Source organism: Rana temporaria, chromosome 1, assembly GCF_905171775.1.
Source record: "Rana temporaria chromosome 1, aRanTem1.1, whole genome shotgun sequence".
Lineage (NCBI taxonomy): Eukaryota > Metazoa > Chordata > Amphibia > Anura > Ranidae > Rana > Rana temporaria.
Genome location: NC_053489.1, coordinates 50,677,258 through 50,696,861, shown reverse-complemented (window position 1 = coordinate 50,696,861; position 19,604 = coordinate 50,677,258). Strand labels below are relative to the sequence as shown.

General features: G+C 44.3%; 1 protein-coding gene across 1 annotated transcript in view; it reads right to left on the bottom strand.

Moving 5' to 3' along the window:
* LOC120927238 (O-acyltransferase like protein-like) overlaps window positions 1-19,604 on the bottom strand; it is a 146,828-nt gene that overhangs the window by 89,812 nt on the left and 37,412 nt on the right. Inside the window, exons 3-5 of the mRNA XM_040337784.1 lie at window positions 17,439-17,517; window positions 8,836-8,974; window positions 8,556-8,755 (exon numbers count right to left, since the gene is read on the bottom strand). Of these exons, the coding sequence (XP_040193718.1) occupies window positions 8,556-8,755; window positions 8,836-8,974; window positions 17,439-17,517 (418 nt within the window). The remainder of the gene's footprint in view (window positions 1-8,555; window positions 8,756-8,835; window positions 8,975-17,438; window positions 17,518-19,604) is intronic.

Here is a 19,604-nt window from a genome sequence, read left to right as displayed (position 1 = left end):
GACGTAACTTTTTCAAAATTTGACGCGGGAACGACGGCCATACTTAACATTGGCTGCGCCTCATATAGCAGGGGCAACTTTACGCCGGGAAAAGCCTAAAGTAAACGTTGTATCTGTACTGCGTCGGCCGCGCGTACGTTCGGGAATTCGTGTATCTAGCTAATTTGCATACTCGGCGCAGAATTCGACGGAAGCGCCACCTAGCGGTCCAAAAAAAAATGCAGTTAAGATCCGACGGCGTAAGAGACTTACGCCTGTCGGATCTAATGGATATCTATGCGCAACTGATTCTAAGAATCAGGCGCATAGATACGACGGCTCGGATTAGGACTTACGACGGCGTAAATGGCGCTGCGCCGTCGTAAGTCCTCTGAGAATCCGGGCCAGTCTCTTTAAATGGTTTGATTTCTTTCACTGTACTTTAAGAATGAATTGTTGAGTGCCTGCGGCTACAGAGGTTAGTGAGGGCTTATTTACAGCTTATTTACGGCTTGTTATGAATTTGTAAACAGGTTAATGTACTGTACATAGCTTGGTCACAGTTCTATTTTACGGTCAAAGTTTAATTAATGTATTGAATTGTTAAGTTCATGACTTTTGTCCCCTTTTTATTACCCAGATGAGTCGGGTGTAGATTAGTTTAATTGGGAGGAAGGAGGGACGGTCCGCAACTTTAAGGCCCCATACACACGATAGAATCCATCCGCAGATAAATCCCAGCAAATGGGTTTCAGCGGATAGATCCTATGGTGTGTACACTCCAGCGGATCTTTTTCCGCGGATATATCTCCCCTGGGATGGATTCCAGCAGATCGGATATTCGCTGACATGCAGAACAAATCCATCTGCTGGAATCCATCCCAACAGATGGATCCGCTGGTCTGTATAGACTCACCGGATCCATCCGTCCGAAGGGATCCCCCGCATGCGTCGTAATGATTCGACGCATGCGTGGAATTCCTTATATGACAGCGTCGCGCACGTCGCCGCGTCATAATCGCAGTGACGGCGCGACACATCATCGCCAGAGGATTTCGGCGCGGATTTCAATGCGATGGTGAGTACACTCCATCGCATAGAAATCCGCGGAAATCCACGAGAGGATTTATCCGTGAAAACGGTCCGCTGGACCGTATCCGCGGATAAATCCTCCCGTGTGTATGGGGCCTAAGATTCCCCGAAGACACGATAAAGTTCTGCAAGAGATTGGATATTCCATTGATAGAGATCCCTGGTCGGAGTGAACCACAAGAGCAGACGCCTTACACAACTGAACAACAGACTTGGCACCTTATCTCAAGAAACAAAAGGGGAAAATAAATAAATGAAATGGAAACGAGAACTAAATTCGAATAGAAAGAGGGAAGGGTGGAGAAGGGCAGAGGGGGGGAAATGTAGAAAGAAGGAGGAAAGGAGGGAGAAAGGAGGGAAGAAAAAAAAAAAAAAAAAAAGAGTACCACTGATGTGGGAGCCACATTATTGGGGGTTTCTGTGTGGGGGTAGTTAGGGGGGGGGTAAGCAGGGCCGCTGATAGAAATCAAGGGGCCCTGTACAGCCGACCTGATGGGGCCCCCTTCAGCTCCTCCCCTTGGTCCCGCCCCTGGTCCCTCCTTCAGTTCCACCCCTGGCACCTCCTAAGACTCCGCCTTGAAACACAGTACAGGTTTGTCTACAAGTGGTAATTTATTTTTCTCCAGCCAGTTATAAGTTTGATTATCCAACAGAAATCCTGTTTTTAGATGAGAACAGACCTCTTTAATGTACTGCAGACAGTACCACCCATGCCATGCCGCCAATGCCATATTGTGTTGCAGACAGTGCTACCCATGCCGCCAATTGAATAATGCTATTGGCAGCATCAGTGGAAGTGTCTGCAGAACATTATGCTATTGACAGCAAAAACGCATGTGCTGCCTGCAGAGACAGTGCCACCCATGCCGACAATACCATAATGTGCTGCAGACCCATGACACTAATGCCATAACGCATGTCCTACCTGCAAACAGTGCCACCCATGGAGCCAATGCCATATTGTGCTGCAGACAGTGCCACCCATGCAATGCCGCCAATGCTATATTGTGCTGCAGACAGTGCCACCCATGCCGCCAATGGCATTTCCTAAAAGTTTGATTCCCAGACAGTGGAAGACCCTACGGTGAGGAATTGGTTATGTAAAAAAAAAATATTTATTACACAGAACAGCTAAGGTTTATCGGGAAGGGAGGAGAACGGGGGTTCAAATTGAAATGGCAGGATTGTTTAAAATATAAGCAGACACAGAGATTTGCAGAATGGATGGTATAGATTAGGGGTCTCAAACTCAAATTACCTGAGGGCCACAAGACAAGTTTTCATATGCCATGGGGGGCCGCATGCAAACTTTCAAACTTCAAAAACAACAGTTCTGGTGTCAGCGAGCGCATTATTACCACCAGCACTGGTGTAAGTCAGGGTTAGACAAATTTGCTTGGAATCTAGGAGCCAGCTAAAAAAGTTAGGAGCCAGAAAACGCACCCCGTCCCGACGAGCTTGCGCGCAGAAGCGAACACATACGTGAGCAGCGCCCGCATATGTAAACGGTGTTCAAACCACACATGTGAGGTATCCCTGCGATTGGTAGAGTGAGAGCAATAATTCTAGCTCCTCTGTAACTTAAAACATGCAACCTGTAGATTTTTTTAAACGTCGCCTATGAAGATTTTAAAGGGTAAAAAAGTTTGTCGGCATTCCACAAGCGGACACAATTTTGAAGCGTGACATGTTGGGTATGAATTTACTCGGCGTAACATTATCTTTCATTATATAAAAAAAAATGGGGATAACTTTACTGTTGTCTTATTTTTTAATTAAAAAAAGTGTAATTTTTTCCCAAAAAAGTGCGCTTTTAAGACCGCTGCGCAAATACGGCGTAACAGAAAGTATTGCAACGATCGCCATTTTATTCTCTAGGGTGTTAGGATAAAAAATATATATAATGTTTGGGGGTTCTAATTAGAGGGAAGAAGATGGCAGTGAAAATAGTGTAAAATGACATTAGAATTGCTGTTTAACTTGTAATGCTTAACTTGTAATACCAACGGCCACCACCAGATGGCGCCAGCTCACATCTGGTGGTAATAACTTGTAATACCAACGGCTCACCACCAGATGGCGCCAGCTAAAAAAAAAAATATATATATATTTTTTTTTTTTTTTGCTCCCCTCACTTCCACCCTGCCTGCGGGCCATTTATAACTGGTCCGCGGGCCGCAAATGGCCCGCGGGCCGGTACTTTGAGACCACTGGTATAGAGCAAGAAGGACGATGGGTAAAGGGAGACACGACACGAGATGGTAGGTCGGAGAGAAGAGGGTGGGTAGGAAGGGGTGCGGGGGAAGGGTTAGGGACGGGTTTTTCTTAAAACTGGAAAATGAAGTATTTTTGTATGAATTGGGCATGTACAGGCTTTTCGATTGTGATTAAAATATTGTAAGTACTTTATATTTAAAGCGGAGTTCCGGACACAATTTCACTTTTTATATATAAATACCCCTGTAATACACAAGCTTAATGTATTCTAGTAAAGTTAGTCTGTAAACTAAGGTCTGTTTTGTTTGGTTGTTACAGCATTTAGACACTTTATAAAATAGAAATTGACTGGGGCCATCTTAAGTGTGGGCATCATGAAGCCAGACTGTATGACTTCCTGGATTTCAGCCTTGCAGATCTCGCACATGCTCAGTGCTGCACAAGCAATGTAATAGTTTTCAGATCAGGTTTCAGCAGCTGTACTGTCCAAGTCACATGATTCTTCGAGACTGGGGAGTGCACAGACTCGTGGAAAGTTACACCCACTACATTCCCAGGAGTCTGTGCGGTGTAGGTTAGGAAGCATTAAGCACCTAGGTGCAGGAAGAGGGAAGATTAACTATTCTGCCTAGCAACAACACTTTGAAGGCATCTAAACAAAAAAAAAACATTTTTTTAAAGGGCTAATGACATTTTTTTAAAACTACTGATGTAATGTTATATTTATGGGTGGAACTCCACTTTAATAAAGAAAAAGAAAAAGGTTAAAATGACGACCTCCGGCCTTTTACTTGGTCAATAAAGAGGTCATTTCACATCTATTTATTCTATTACAAATGATCTATATGATTTCCAAAGGCTCTTTACAGATCTTCTGATTATCAACTAATTTATCTTACTCTTTGGCCTGTTATTTCCTGGGTGAATTGTGTTCCTTACCCGGAGGCCGTTCTAAAATGTGTCACATTAAACTTTGTTCTCCGTTTTTCATCAGGGTCACAAAAAATTCATTAGATTACTTTATATACAAAACTTTTTTATTAACTTTCACTGATAAATATGCAGCTGTTTTAGGAACCCATGAGAACACACATGGGATTAGAATGACATTTCAGTCATGGTAAATCTTTAAAAAAAAAAAAATATATAAATATATATATATATATAAATATATATATATATATATATATATATAAATTATATATATATATATATATATATATATATATATATATATATATATAATTTTAAAAAGGTAGATTCAGGTAGAGTTAGTCCGGCTTATCAGTAGATAAGCCGACCTAACTCAGAATCTACGCCGACCTAAGTTTAAGCGTATGCTCAAACAGAGATACGCTTAAATATATCTAAGATACGACGGCTTGCGCCGTCCTATCTTAGATTGCAATATTTTGGATGGCCGCTAGGTGGCGCTTCCATTGCGGTCGGCGTAGAACATGTAAATGAGGGGATAAGCCGATTCACGAACGTACGCCAGGCCGACGCAGTACTTTTACGCCGTTTACGTAAGAGATAGGCCGCGTAAAGTTAGAGCTAGGTTCTAGTGGAATAGTAATGTCAAGTATGGCCGCCGTTCCCGCCGCAAAATTCGAAATTTTTACGTAGTTTGCGTGAATCGGGATTTACGTAGTTTACGTCCACGTCGAAATCAATAGGACCGTACGGCGTGCTTAGCCGCAATGCGCACTGGGAAGTGTAGGCGCCCGGCGCATGCGCAGTAGCCAAAAAATGTCAAAAACGTGAGGTCAAGCCTCATTGCCATTAAACACACCACCCTCCAACCCATTTGAATTAGGCGCACTTACGCCCGCCGCGTTTGCACTACGCCGCCCTAAGTTAAGAGGTAAGTGCCTTGAGAATCATGTACTTGCCTCTCTTACTTAAGGCGGCTTAGTGTAAACACGCTAGGCTACGCCGCCGCAAATTAGCGCGCCCCTACCTGAATCTACCCAAAAGTGTTTTTTTTTTTTTTGCTTTTGTAAATTGGGAAACATTTAATGGAAACAATGAAATGGAAGCTTCTGTTAATCTTTAAAAATCCAATTTCCATCTTTAGATTTTGTCGACCAGCGCACGACGATATACGTCAGCAGAATGTCACGGCTGGGCAAAGTGACGTATATTTACGTCACTTTGAATTTCCCGCTATGCTGGCATGCGCACCCCTGCCGCTTGCTCCGTGACCGTGCCCAAGGAACCCGCAGACTCGATGTCTGCCGGTGTGCCGTGATCGTGTCACAGAGCTGCAGAACAGGGAGATGCTATGTAAACAAGGCATTTTCCTGTTCTGCCTAGTGACAGGACACTGATCTACTGCTCCCTGTCATCGGGAGCAGCGATCTCTATCATGTTAGTGGTAGCCCATCCCCCCCACAGTTAGAATCACTCACTAGGACACACTTAACCCCTTGATCGCCCCCTAGTGTTTAACCCCTTCCCTGCCAGTGTCATTTACACAGTAATCAGTGCATTTTTATAGCACTGATCGCTGTATAAACGCCAATGGTAACAAAAAAGTGTCTGATGTGTCCGCCATAATGTCGCATTCACAATAAAAATTGCAGATCACCACCATTACTACTTTAAAAAGGGTTATGTGTCAGATAAAGTAATCACTAATGTATGTTTGGAACAATGGAATAATGTCACACAGTTGGGACTATATAAGGTACAGGATACACTTAGGGTTGAAGTATTCATTATTTTCGCACATTTATTTTTTCCTTTTCTTCTTTTTGTTTGTAATGAAAAATGAGGGGATAGGAAACGGCATGGTTAGTGTATTGCGATATTCCGGCTATGTTACTATGTGTACTGGGTAGGAGTATGGTAATATTAAGTAATGTGAAAAAGACATGATATGGGGGCACACAGAGAAGAGGAGGAGCCAAGATCGCTGGCGGGGAACCCTCAAGCAGGTGAGTATAACATGTTGATTATTTTAATAAAAAAAAAAAATACCTTTAGTTACACCTTAAAGTGATCCTGTGCCCAGCCTATGGACATTCAAGTATTTACATATTCCCAACAAGAAGTCAATTGCCTTTAAAATAAGCTCACATTAACCTTTGTAGCTGATCTAGAGTAATTCATTCTCAAATTTCACAATGTTAGCACTGAAGTTGTCCAAGCCCTTGTCTCAGTAATTCAGCTCACCCTTTCTCCTTCATCCCAGCAGTAATTTATTATCTTAGAAACTTAAGCAGGCCATACACGGTCGAATTTCGAACTAATTTTCTTTTCAAAATCAGAAAGTTCGTTTTTTGTGATCCGATGATGCCACCATTGATTTTCGAAATTCGGCCGACAAAATATTCATGTTGCCGGGAATATTCGTTTCTCTCCGGGAATATTCGTTTCTCTCCGGGAATATTCGTTTCTCTCCAGGAATATTCGTTTCTCTCCGGGAATATTCGTTTCTCTCCAGGAATATTCGTTTCTCTCCAGGAATATTCGTTTCTTGCACATGCGCGTTTTATTTTCTATTACATTTCTCGCACGATTCTCCCATCATTGATCAGAAAATCGTTTGTTTTTCAAAAAATTTACAACATGTCGGATTTCTCATAACGAAAATCGGCTGTTGCTGCAGCCCACTAACGGTGCGAAATTCGTACGAAATTTTTTTTATACGATTTTCGAAAGAAAATTCTTTCGAAATTCGAACCGTGTATGCCCGCCTTTAGCCCGCACCCCCATCCCAGCTCTTCCTGCTCCCCCTCCCAGTGATATGGCAGCTCATTCTGGTCTTACGTCCCAGCAGATCAGCTCCATCTGCTTCCCCTCCCGATAGTGAATCAGCAGCTTAGCTTACCAAGCTCCCCACTTCCCGTGGTGACTCAGTTGCTCAACTCCCTCTACTTCCCCCCTCCCAACAATAACTCAGCAGCTCAGCTTATCCAGCTCCCCACTCCTACAGTGACTCAACAGCCTAGCTCCCTCTGCTCCCCTCTCCCAACAGTGGCTCAGCAGCTCAGCTTATCCAGCTCCCCACTCCAACAGTGACTCAACAGCCTAGCTCCCTCTGCTCCTCTCCCCCAAAAGTGACTCAACAGCTCGGCTTATCCAGCTCCCCACTCCAACAGTGACTCAACAGCCAAGCTCCCCTCTCCCAACAATAACTCAGCTTATCCAGCTCCCCACTCCTGCAGTGATTCGACAGCTAAACTCCTCCTGCTCCCACCAACCCCATACACTAGCATTGGGGCTTTAGAGGCCAAATGTCAACTTGCAGGGGTGTTATGTGGGAGGAAGGGGGGGAGTAACTCAAATGTTCTCTCTACTCAAAAGTACCAGGCTGTAGATTCAGGTATGAGTTACGACGGCGTATCTCCAGATACGCCGTCGTATCTATGCGCCTGATTCTTAGAATCAGTTACGCATAGATTTGACTAAGATCCGACCGGCGTAGGTCTCTTACGCCGTTGTATCTTAGTTGCAATTTTACGCTGGCCGCTAGGTGGCGCTTCTGTATATTTACGCAAGGAATATGCAAATTAGGTAGATACGCCGATTCAGAAACGTACGTCCGCCCGGCGCATTTTTTTACTTTGTTTACGTTAGGCTTTTTCCGGCGTAAAGTTACCCCTGCTATATAAGGCGTATCCTATGTTAAGTATGGACGTCGTTCCCGCGTCGAATTTTGAAAATGTTACGTCGTTTGCGAATAAGGCTGTACGTAAGTTACGTTCACGTCTAAAGCATTGACGATTTGCGGTGGAATTTCGAGCATGCGCACTGGGATTCTTTCACGAACGGAGCATGCGCTGTTCGTAAAAAACGTTAAATACGCTGGGTCACATGTAATTTAAATAAAACACGCCCACATCATCCACATCTGAATTAGGCGGGCTTACACCGGACCACATACGTTATGCCGCCGTAACTTAGGGCGCAAGTTCTTTCTGAATACGGAACTTGCGCCCAAAGTTACGTTACGCCCGCAGATAATTACGCCGGGCTATCTGAATCTAGCCCCAGGTTTTTATTTTCCCACTGAACACAACAGCAGGGGAGTAAAGGGAAGGTGGGTATAAGCTGCTGGTTGGACTGGCATTAAAGTGAACCTGTTGCGTTGCTCCGTCTGAACAAAGCAGAGGTTCACTTTAATCTCGCCATCGGAGATATTTTGTCTGCCGTATTAAAGACATAAATGACAATATTTCTTTGTAATTGCACTGAGCAATCTACCGAATGACCCGGGCAATTCAGTGTGAAATGGTATTTATGGAATGACTGTAGATTACTTGGTGTCTTGTGATTGCTGTAGTCCTCCTCCGGGGGGGAAGGAGATTTGATGGCCGGATTATCTTGGTCCGGAGCTCTCGGTTTCCTGAGCAGAATGATGCTCTGACACTGGGCTAATGGTGGCGAGTCTCTGAAGTGAAGAACCGCAGTGTAAATGGATCCAATTATTGGCAAGATGATCAGCAGTCCACTGAGGAATCTGCCGGGAGCACAGAGAAGAATTATTGATACTTCTGTGAGGCTTGCGGAACACTAATGTGACATTAAGCTCATACTTACAGGCAAATAATGGCGAATGGATTGGTTGGGAAGAGGCCTCGGGAGCAGACTGTATTGGCCACGGTGACAGCAGTTTCATTCGGGATGATGAAGGAGGGCAGAGGGGCCAGGAACGGCGCATTCTTATATCTGAACAGGCCTGGAAAAATAATTATTGTTCAGATTAAGGAATTCTAACTTATACCAGGCTGTTTTCTGACAATACGGGCCCAGATTCTCATAGGAGTTACGACGGCGTATCTCCAGATACGCCGTCGTAACTCTGAGTGTGAGGCGTCGTATCTATGCGCCTGATTCTTAGAATCAGTTACGCATAGATTTGCCTTAGATCCGACCGGCGTACGTCTCTTACGCCGTCGTATCTGAGTTGCATATTTACGCTGGCCGCTAGGTGGCGCTTCTGTCGATTTACGCATTGAATATGGTAATGAGCTAGATACGCCGATTCTCAAATGTACGTGCGCCCGGCGCATTTTTTTACGTCGTTTACATTATGCTTTTTTGGGCGTAAAGTTACCCCTGCTCTATGAGGCGTACCAATGTTAGGTATGGACGTCGGAACAGCGTCAAATTTTTCACGTTTTACGTCATTTGCGTAAGTCGTCCGTGAATGGGGCTGGACGTAAGTTACGTTCACGTCGACTAGGCATTGAGCGGGCGCAATTTAATTTGAAAATTCCACGTGATACTGAGCATGCGCGCGAATGCGCCGTTCGAAAAAAGCGTCAATTACGTGGGGTCACGATTAATTTCCATAAAACACGCCCACCACTTCCACACTACGCCGGCGTAACTTAAAGCGCAAGTTCTTTGAGAATACGGGACATGCCGCTCTAAGTTACGGCGGCGTAGTGTATCTGAGGTGCGCTACGCCCGCCTAAAGATAGGCGATTCTACGTGAATCTGGGCCACAGAGTGCAATCACCAATACGAAAGGATAAAATACGTTACACCCTATAGAGAACCTATAGAGAACTGCCACCATAGTCATATCATCGTACAGTATACAGTGCCTTGAAAAAGTATTCATACCCCTTAAAATTCTCCACATTTTGTCATGTTACAAACAAAAACGTAAATGTATTTTATTGGGATTTTATGTGATAGACCAACACAAAGTGGCACATAATTGTAAAGTGGAATCAGGGCTGCTTGAAGGAATTTGGGGGCCCCAAGCAAAATGGGGACCCCCAAGCAACCCCCCCCGCACGCAAAGCCTACGTTAGCGCTACACTCATTTTTTACTCCCATGTTCTTACTCCCCCCCTCCCTAGTCCCTATGTTTTTCTATTCTCACCTCCCCTTTTTCCCTGTAGGCTGTCGCTGTAACGTGGGCGAGCTCCTCTTAGTCCGGTGTTCTATCATTATGGGTCCCCAGTCCCCTATCAGATAGTGCCAGGGCCGGGCCGGGTACCGCGCGGTACAGAAGATTCAGTTCCCCGTTTTCCCGGCCGGACTGACAGGAAGTGAGCACTCAGTGTACACTTCCTGTCAGTCTGGTCGGGAACAGGAACCTGAATCTCCTGTACCACGCACGGTACCCGGCCTCACTGACAGGACTCCAGAAGGAAGGAAGAGGAGCTCGGCCACGCTACAGCCTGGGAAGGGGAAGTTGGAGGCCCCAGGCCAGCTCGGGGCCCCAAGCAATTGTTTGTTTTGCCTGTCCTGTAGCGACGGGCCTGAGTGGAAGGAAAATGATAAATGGTTTTCAAAATTGTTTACAAATAAATATGTGAAAAGTGTGAAGTGCATTTGTAATCAGCCACCTTTAGGCCCCTTTCACACTGAGGAGTTTTTCAGGCGGTACAGTGCTAAAAATAGCGCCTAAATAACACCTGAAAAACTTCTGCCCCCTTCTCAGTGTGAAAGCCCGAGGGCTTTCACACTGAGGCGATGCGCTGGCGGGAGAGAAAAAAATCTCCTGCAAGCAGCATCTTTGGAGCGGTGAGAGGAGTCGTGTGTATACCGCTCCTTCACCGCTTCTTCCCATTTAAAACAATGGGAAACCGCGGTAATACCACCCGCAATGCGCCTCTGCAGAGGCGCATTCCGGACGGTATTAACCCTTTATCGGCCGCTAGCAGGGGTTAATACCGCACCACTAGCGGCCGAATCCCACAGCAATTCCGACGGTATAGCGCCGCTATTTTTAGCGGCGCTATACCGCCACCGCGCTTCCCGCCCCAGTGTGAAAGGGGCCTTACTATGATACCCCTAACTAAAATCTAGTGGAATCAATTGACTTCAGAAGTCACCTAATTAGTAAATAGAGTCCACCTGTGTGTAATTTAATCTCAGTATAAATACAGATGTTCTGTGAAGTCCTATGAAGGTTTGTCAGAGAATATTAATGTGGAAACATCATGAAGGCCAAGGAACACACCAGACAGGTCAATGATAAAGTTGTGCAGAAGTTTAAAGCAGGGTTAGGTTATAAAAAAATATCCCGAGCTTTGAACATCTCACAGAGCACTGTTCAATCCATCATCTAAAAATGAAAAGAGTATGGCACAACTACAAACCCTCCAAGACATGGCCGTCCACCTAAACTGACTTCCCTTTCCTCTCTCCTCCTCGGCAGACAATCAGAAGTCTTTTCTTTTCGGGCAATCGGAAAAACGGGTCTCAGACCTGCTTCTGATTGGTTGGATTGAGGATCAGTGTTACAACAGCGAATGTTCATTCGCTGTTGTAACACCTGGGTGGGCTCATTGCGCAATGCTCTGTGTTCCAAGCACATCCTATTTTGAAGCCTATTGGAGCCCATGACTCTAATCAGGTGCTTCAAAAAACACCCCCGCCGCTGTCACCCAGAAAGGGGCCGGACACATGAATAGCGGGGTGGCGGCGGTGGCCATGGATAGATTCATGCTATGCATGAATCTATCCATTATACATATAGGGGGTGGCGTGGAGAGAGGGGGCAGTGCCCAGGCGTCCCTAATGGATGACCGCCACTGGCATTAATCAGAGAAGCAGCAAAGAGGTCCATGGTAACTCTGGAGGAGCTGCAGAGATCCACAGCTCAGGAGGGAGAATCTGTCCACAGGACAGCTATTAGTCGTGCGCTTCACTAATCTGGCCTTTATGGAAGAGTGGGAAGAAGAAAGCAACTGTTGAAAGAAAGCCATAAGAAGTCCCGTTTGCAGTTTGCTGGAAGTCATGTGGGGGACACAGCAAACGTGGAAGAAGGTGCTCTGGTTAGATGAGACCAAAATTTAACTTTTTGGCCTAAAAGCAAAACACAAGGTGTGGCGGAAAACGAACACTGCACATCACCCTGAACACACCATTCCCACCGTGAAACACGGTGGTGGCAGCATCATGTTGTGGGGATGCTTTTCTTCAGCAGGGACAGGGAAGCTGGTCAGAGTTGATGGGAAGATGGATGGAGCCAAATACAGAGCAATCTTAGAAGAAAACCTGGTAAAGTCTGCAAAAGATTTGAGACTGGGGCAGAGGTTCACCTTCCAGCAGGACAACGACCCTAAACATACAGCCAGAGCTACAATGGAATGGTTTAGATCGAAGCATATTCATGTGTTAGAATGGCCCAGCCAAAGTCCAGATCTAAATCCAATTGAGAATCTGTGGCAAGACTTGAAGATTTCTGTTCACAGACACTCTCCATTCAATCTGACAGAACTTGAGCTATTTTGCAAAGAAGTCACTCTCTAGCAGTGGCTTAGCGTGGGTTGTCAGCGCTCGGGGCAAGGGAAGAAATTTGCGCCCCCCCCCCCTCTAACATATGGACTTTTAGCACTACCTGAGTCCCTTCCCTTTCTACAATAGTACTGACCAGCCAAATTCCTACAATGACCACTACACTAACCTCTACACTGACCTACATGATTCCTAGACTGATCACTACACTTACCTAACTGTCCACCGCACTGAACTACCCAATTCCAGTGCTGACCATTACACTGACTGACCTGATTTCTATACTGACCACTACACTGACTATTACACTACACTGTCCACTACAATAGACACTACACTGTCCACACTACACTAAACTAATCACTACACTGTCCACTACAATACACACTACACCACACACTACACTGACCACTGCAACACAAAGGCTACACTACACTGACCACTGCAACACAAAGACTACACTACACTGACCACTGCAACACAAAGGCTACACTACACTGACCACTGCAACACACACACTACACTGACCACTGCAACACAAAGGCTACACTACACTGACCACTGCAACACAAAGACTACACTACACTGACCACTGCAACACAAAGACTACACTACACTGACCACTGCAACACAAAGGCTACACTACACTGACCACTGCAACACACACACTACACTGACCACTGCAACACACACACTACACTGACCACTGCAATACAAAGACTACACTACACCGGCCACTGCAACACACACTACACTACACTGACCACTGCAACACACACTACACTGACCACTGCAACACACACACTACACTGACCACTGCAACACAGACTACACTACACTGACCACTGCAACACACACACTATACTGACCACTGCAACACACACACTATACTGACCACTGCAACACAGACTACACTACACTACACTGACCACTGCAACACACACACTATACTGACCACTGCAACACACACACTATACTGACAACTGCAACACAGACTGCACAACACTGACCACTGCAACACAGACTACACTACACTGACCACTGCAACACACACTGCACTACACTGACCACTGCAACACACACTGACCACTGCAAAACACACACTATACTGACCACTGCAACACAGACTACACTACACTGACCACTGCAACACAGACTACACTAACCACTGCAACACACACTACACTACACTACACTGACCACTGCAACACAGACTACACTGACCACTGCAACACAGACTACACTACACTGACCACTGCAACACAGACTACACTACACTGACCATTGCAACACAGACTACACTACACTGACCATTGCAACACACACTACACTAGACTCGCTCCCGAGACACTGCTCTGTGTCTATTTACACATGGAGCATGACTCGGTCCCGCCCCTGCTCTCTCCTCATTGGCTCACTGGCTGTGATTGACAGTAGTGGGAGCCTATGGCAAGGGTTATTAAAGCATTTCATTTTCATTTTTTTCTTTTTTTTTTTACTTGGAGATCCAGTACAAACTCTGGTTGGAAGAGCAAGAGAGACACCCTTGAACAGCAGCACTGTCGATCTGGAAAGACAGTAGTATTATTGCACTAGCAGATTTAGATGGATTTGACAAATGTAAGCTAAACTCCAGCTAACACTTTTAAGCAGTTACAGTTTTTCTTTCTTTTTGGATAAAGATTTTACATAAATAAATAAAAGCTGACCATTGTAAGGACCCCTGTCAGTGTTAAATGGTATGCTTTGTTTCCCAGTGAGCTGTACATCACCACTCCCCATATATATTCATTTATTTTTCTATTTTTTGATCCCTGCTTAGTACACAGCCAACCAGCTGCCGATATTCAGGTGGCCGGCGCTCACCATCCGGCCATCTGAATATTTGGCGGCAGCGGCAACAATAACATAGATTCATGCAATGCATGAATCTATGTTATTGTAATTAGTGGTGCCACTGGTAGATTCGCTAACAGGGATGTTAGCATATGTCAGAGACTTTTGTAAGTCTTTAGCTGACACTCTAGGATTCTTCTTCACCTCATTGAGCAGTCTGCGCTGTGCTCTTGCAGTCATCTCTACAGGACGGCCACTCCTAGGGAGAGTAGCAGCAGTGCTGAACTTTCTCTATTTATAGACTAATTTGTCTTACTGTGGACTGATGAACAGCAAGGCTTTTAGAGATACTTTTATAACCCTTTCCAGGTTTTTTGCAAGTCAACAATTCTTAATCGTATGTCTTCTGGGAGCTCTTTTGTGCGAGGCATCATTTACATCAGGAAATGCTTCTTGTGAAACACAAACCCAGAACTGGTGTGTGTTTTTTTATAGGGTAGGGCAGCTGTAACCAACACCTCTAATATCATCTCATTGATTGGACTCCAGTTGGCTGACACCTCACTCCAATTAGCTCTTGGAGATGTCATTAGTCTAGGGGTTCACATACTTTTTGTTTACATGGTGTGTTCAACAAAAACATTGTAATGTTTAATTCTTTGTGTGTTATTAGTTTAACCAGACTGTGATTGTCTATTGTTGTGACTTAGATGAACATCAGATCACATTTTATGACCAATTTGTGCAGAAATCCATATGATTCCAAAGGGTTCACATACTTTTTATTGCAACTGTATCTTATGTTTTATTTACATGCTGCCATCTAGTGACCTTTTTTGGTAATGCACAGTTCTGTATTTTTTTGTCTGATCAATTACACACTTCCTTTCTGTGTAATGCTCCACCCTTCTTTCTGAGTTTCTTCTTCCTGTCTATGGAGACTGCTTACAGGCCACATGTAACAAGGGCACATGTATTCTGCATAGTACGCTACAGGCAGCATCATCTTTTGACCGCACAATACTACAACCTGTTCATCTGCTGTAACCTGTCATCTGATGTATTCTGATGTTTGGATTAAAGCAACTTCTGTGAACAGAATCGGTATTGGTGAGTTCAAGCTATCTGATAGGGATTGTCCTCAGTGATTATATCTGCTTATACAGGCCAGGCATAGAGGTCTCACAAGGGATAAGTCGCTTCACAACAATCGGAGTCAGAATAGCTACAATCGCTTGGGATTCGCACACCCCGAACTCAAACTTCAAGACTGTAACTTATTCATACTTGATTTTTATCTCTAGATTGTACTGCCTTATGGCAAAAAAATAAAATATATCTATTTTTCTATAAATCAATGTATCTGTATTCTATTCCTTACACTCCTGAGAGGCACAACCAAAGTCACACCCCCGTTCTACTTTTTTTAAACATAGTTGCATACTTATAGGGGATGATACCTCTGTAGGAGTATTTGTTATTCCACGCTCACCCCAACCCCTACACACACACACACACACACACACACACACACACACACACACACACATATATATATATATATATATTCTTTTTTTATCTTTTATTTTTTTACATTTATATATTTGTATTCATTCACTTATACTCAACACAGGTTTCTAAACTATTAGTTATTCATCTTACTTCTTCATTTTTATACTTTTTATTGAATTCCATTATTATCTTCTTTATATTTGACTTACATGTAACCTTGAAACCTCAATAAAAAAAATATTGTACCATAAATGGTTTGTCTCAACCCTCTAACTGCCACTTTTGCTGAACAGCTTGGACTGTTGAACCACTTAAGCCCGGACCATTATGCAGCTAAAGGACCCGGCCACTTTTTGCGATTCGGCACTGCGTCACTTTAACTGACAATTGCGCGGTCGTGAGACGTGGCTCCCAAACAAAATTAACGTCCTTTTTTCCCCACAAATAGAGCTTTCTTTTGGTGGCATTTGATCACCCCTGCTTTTTTTTTTTTGCGCTATAAACAAAAATAGAGCCTCAATTTTGAAAAAAATGCAATATTTTTTAACTTTTTGCTATAATAAATATCCCCAAAAAAGTTCTAAAAAACATTTTTTTTCCTCAGTTTAGGCCGATACGTATTCTTCTACATATATTTGGTAAGAAAAAAAACGCAATAAGCGTTTATTGATTGGTTTGTGCAAAATTTATAGCGTCTACCAAATAGGGGATAGTTTTATTGCATTTTTATTAATATTTTTTTCTAGTAATGGCGGTAATCAGCGATTTTTATCATGACTGCAACATTATGGCGGACACATCGGACACTTTTGATACTATTTTGGGACCATTGTCATTTTTACAGCGAACAGTGCTATAAAAATGTACTGGTTACTGTAAAAAAGACACTGGCAGTTAATGGGTCAACCAGGAGGGGGCGCTGTAGTGTGCCCTAAGGGAGTGATTCTTACTGTGGGGGGGCGTGGCTGGGCATGTGACATCACTGATCGTCGTTCCCTATAACAGGGAACAGACGATCAGTGACAAGCTCACTAGGAAGCACGGGGAGAGGTTTGTTTACACTTACCTCTCCCAGTTCTTCCTCTCTGTGACCCGATCGCGGAACACCAGCGGAGATCGGGTCCGCTGTTCCCGCGGGGACGGTCACGGAGAAGAGGACCTAAAAACTAATACAGCCACGTCTAAGAATTGGTAAGCTACAATAAAATAATTTTTGAGTTTTGAGTTTAATATAGTTTTTGAGTGGAGAAGTATTAGAACACTTTAGGGGGGTTCTCTCTCTCTCTCTCTGTTTATTCTTTTGACTGTTATCAAAACAGGAATAGAGGGGTGCTAATTCTAGTGACAACCAGGGATTTCCTTCATATTGGAGGGATTTCCTTTTACTTCCTGTTGTGGCCATGGGGCAGGAAGTGAGAAAAATCTCCCCTAAAGGACACAGATCCAAAAAAAAAAAACGTTTTGGCTTTAGTTCTACTTTAAGATCATAAACAAATGCCGTATTGGAGAGAGACGGGGGTCCCTTAATAGTTTTGCTACTGAGTCCCATCACACATACATACAGCTTTGAATAACCACGTCATTGAATTTACCTATAGAGGTCAATAAGGTGATGTCTTGGCTAGTGCAAGAATCAGGAACACATATCCCAACCACAAACTTTATTCCTTCCTGAAAAATAATAACAGGAGTATATTGTAAAATAAATCAATATTTCAATAAATAATAATCAAACTGGAGCAGGTTGGTGACCAATAGAGATAATCCCATAATTTGGTTTGGACTTAGCTCATGGAGCCATCACTGGCTAGTGTTAGAGTTGGGGTTGATAACGTGCAGGGCCAGGACAAAAAAATCTATCTCTCTACTCCTCACCTCACTCCATCAGTCTCCTCTCCCATTACTAACTTACTAACTGACATATCAACATGTCACACCACTTCCTCAAACTCAATCTTCCTGAAACTAAGCTCATAATTTTTCCTCCAGCCCCTGCCCCTCACCCTGACTTCTCCATGAAGATCAATAATACAACCATCAGTTCCTCCCCTCATGCCAAGGTACTAGGTGTAATCCTAGACTCTGACCTCTCCTTTCAGCCCCAAATCCAATCACTGTCCAAATCGTCCAGACTTCACCTCCAAAACTTCTCCAAAATACGCACCTTCTAACTGTTGAAACTACTAAGCAACTTGTTTACTCCCTTGTTATCTCTAGCCTAGACTATTGTAACTCCCTCCTCATTGGCCTACCTCTCCGCAAGTTATCCCCTCTTCAGTCTTTCATGAATGCGGCTGCCAGACTCATCCACCTTACCAACCGTTCAGTGTCTGCCACTCCTCTCTGCCAATGCCTCCATTGGCTTCCCATTGCCCAACGAATAAAATTCAAAGCACAACCCAAACCATCCTCTCTGCTCCTCCTAAGACCTTCTGCTTTCTAGCTCCCTTGTCTCCTCCTACCATGCTCGTCTCCAGGACTTCTCCAGAGCCTCTCCCATTCTCTTGAACTCACTACCACATTCTGTCCGGGTATCTCCTACTCTGTCCACTTTTAGACGATCCCTGAAAACTCAACTCTTCAGAGTGGCCTATCCTGCCTCTAGCTAACAACCAAATCTTCTACTCCCTTCATCAGTTCATCCCTTACAGTCCCTACCTTTTGTTTCATCGGCCTCTCCCTCTCCCTTGTAAGCTTACAGGTGCAGGACTCCTCTAACCCTCTTGTTTTGAATTGTACTGTTGAAGTAGTGTCTCCCTACATTGTAAAGCGCTGCGCAAACTGTTGGCGCTATATAAATCCTGTATAATAATAATAATCTGAATTGTTTTAGGTTTAGCCGTATTTTAGTTGACTAAAATCTCCAGCAAATTTTAGTCGACTAAAATCAAATGGCTTTAGTTAAATTTTAATGTATTATTTAAGCATTTCTTTAGAAATGGCAAACTTATTATCAGTGGTGGCCCATCCATAAGGGGTGCAGGGGCGCCACCCCCTAATCCATGCGTCTGGCCCCTAATCTACATGCAGGGCACTGGATGCATGGATTTCAATGGGGCTTTTTTGCACACGAGGCTTGAGGCTCTAATTGGCTTCAAAAAAGGGCTGGCTCAGGGCGCAGAGCGAATTAATATTCGCTATTGTCTTCCCGGTTCTCCTCCCGGCCAATCAGGAAGTGGGTCCTGAGACCTGATTGGCCAGGGAGACTTAGAAGGGGGGCTTGATGGGGGTCGATCATCGCATTCCCGTCTGTTTCCCGCTTCCCCCCTCCAAAAAAAAATATCGAGAACCACCCGTCACTGCTTATTATATACTCCCCCCCACCTTTCCTGGCCAGCAAGGCTACATGCCTAGATTAAGGTCTGGTATGGATTTTTAGGGGGGCCTCACACATTTTTTTTTCTCTGTGTAGTCTCCCTTAAAAACTTCGGGCCAGATTCACAGCCGAGATACGACGGAGTATCTCAGATACTCCGTCGTATCTCTCATAGAATCAGTTACGCATAGATAGCCCCTGGATCCAACTGGTGTAATTGTTTTACACTGTCGGATCTTAGGATGCAATACCGCGGCCGCCGCTGGGGGGAGTTTGCGTCGTAAACCAGCGTTGGGTATGCAAATTAGTAGTTACGCGATCCACAGCGTTTTTTTGCGTTCGCTACGTCGCCGCTAGTCTAGTTTCCCGTCGCAAAGTTAGTCGTCGTTTTTGGTGCCCTAACTTTACACAGCACACGTATGTGCTGTATAAAGTATGGCCG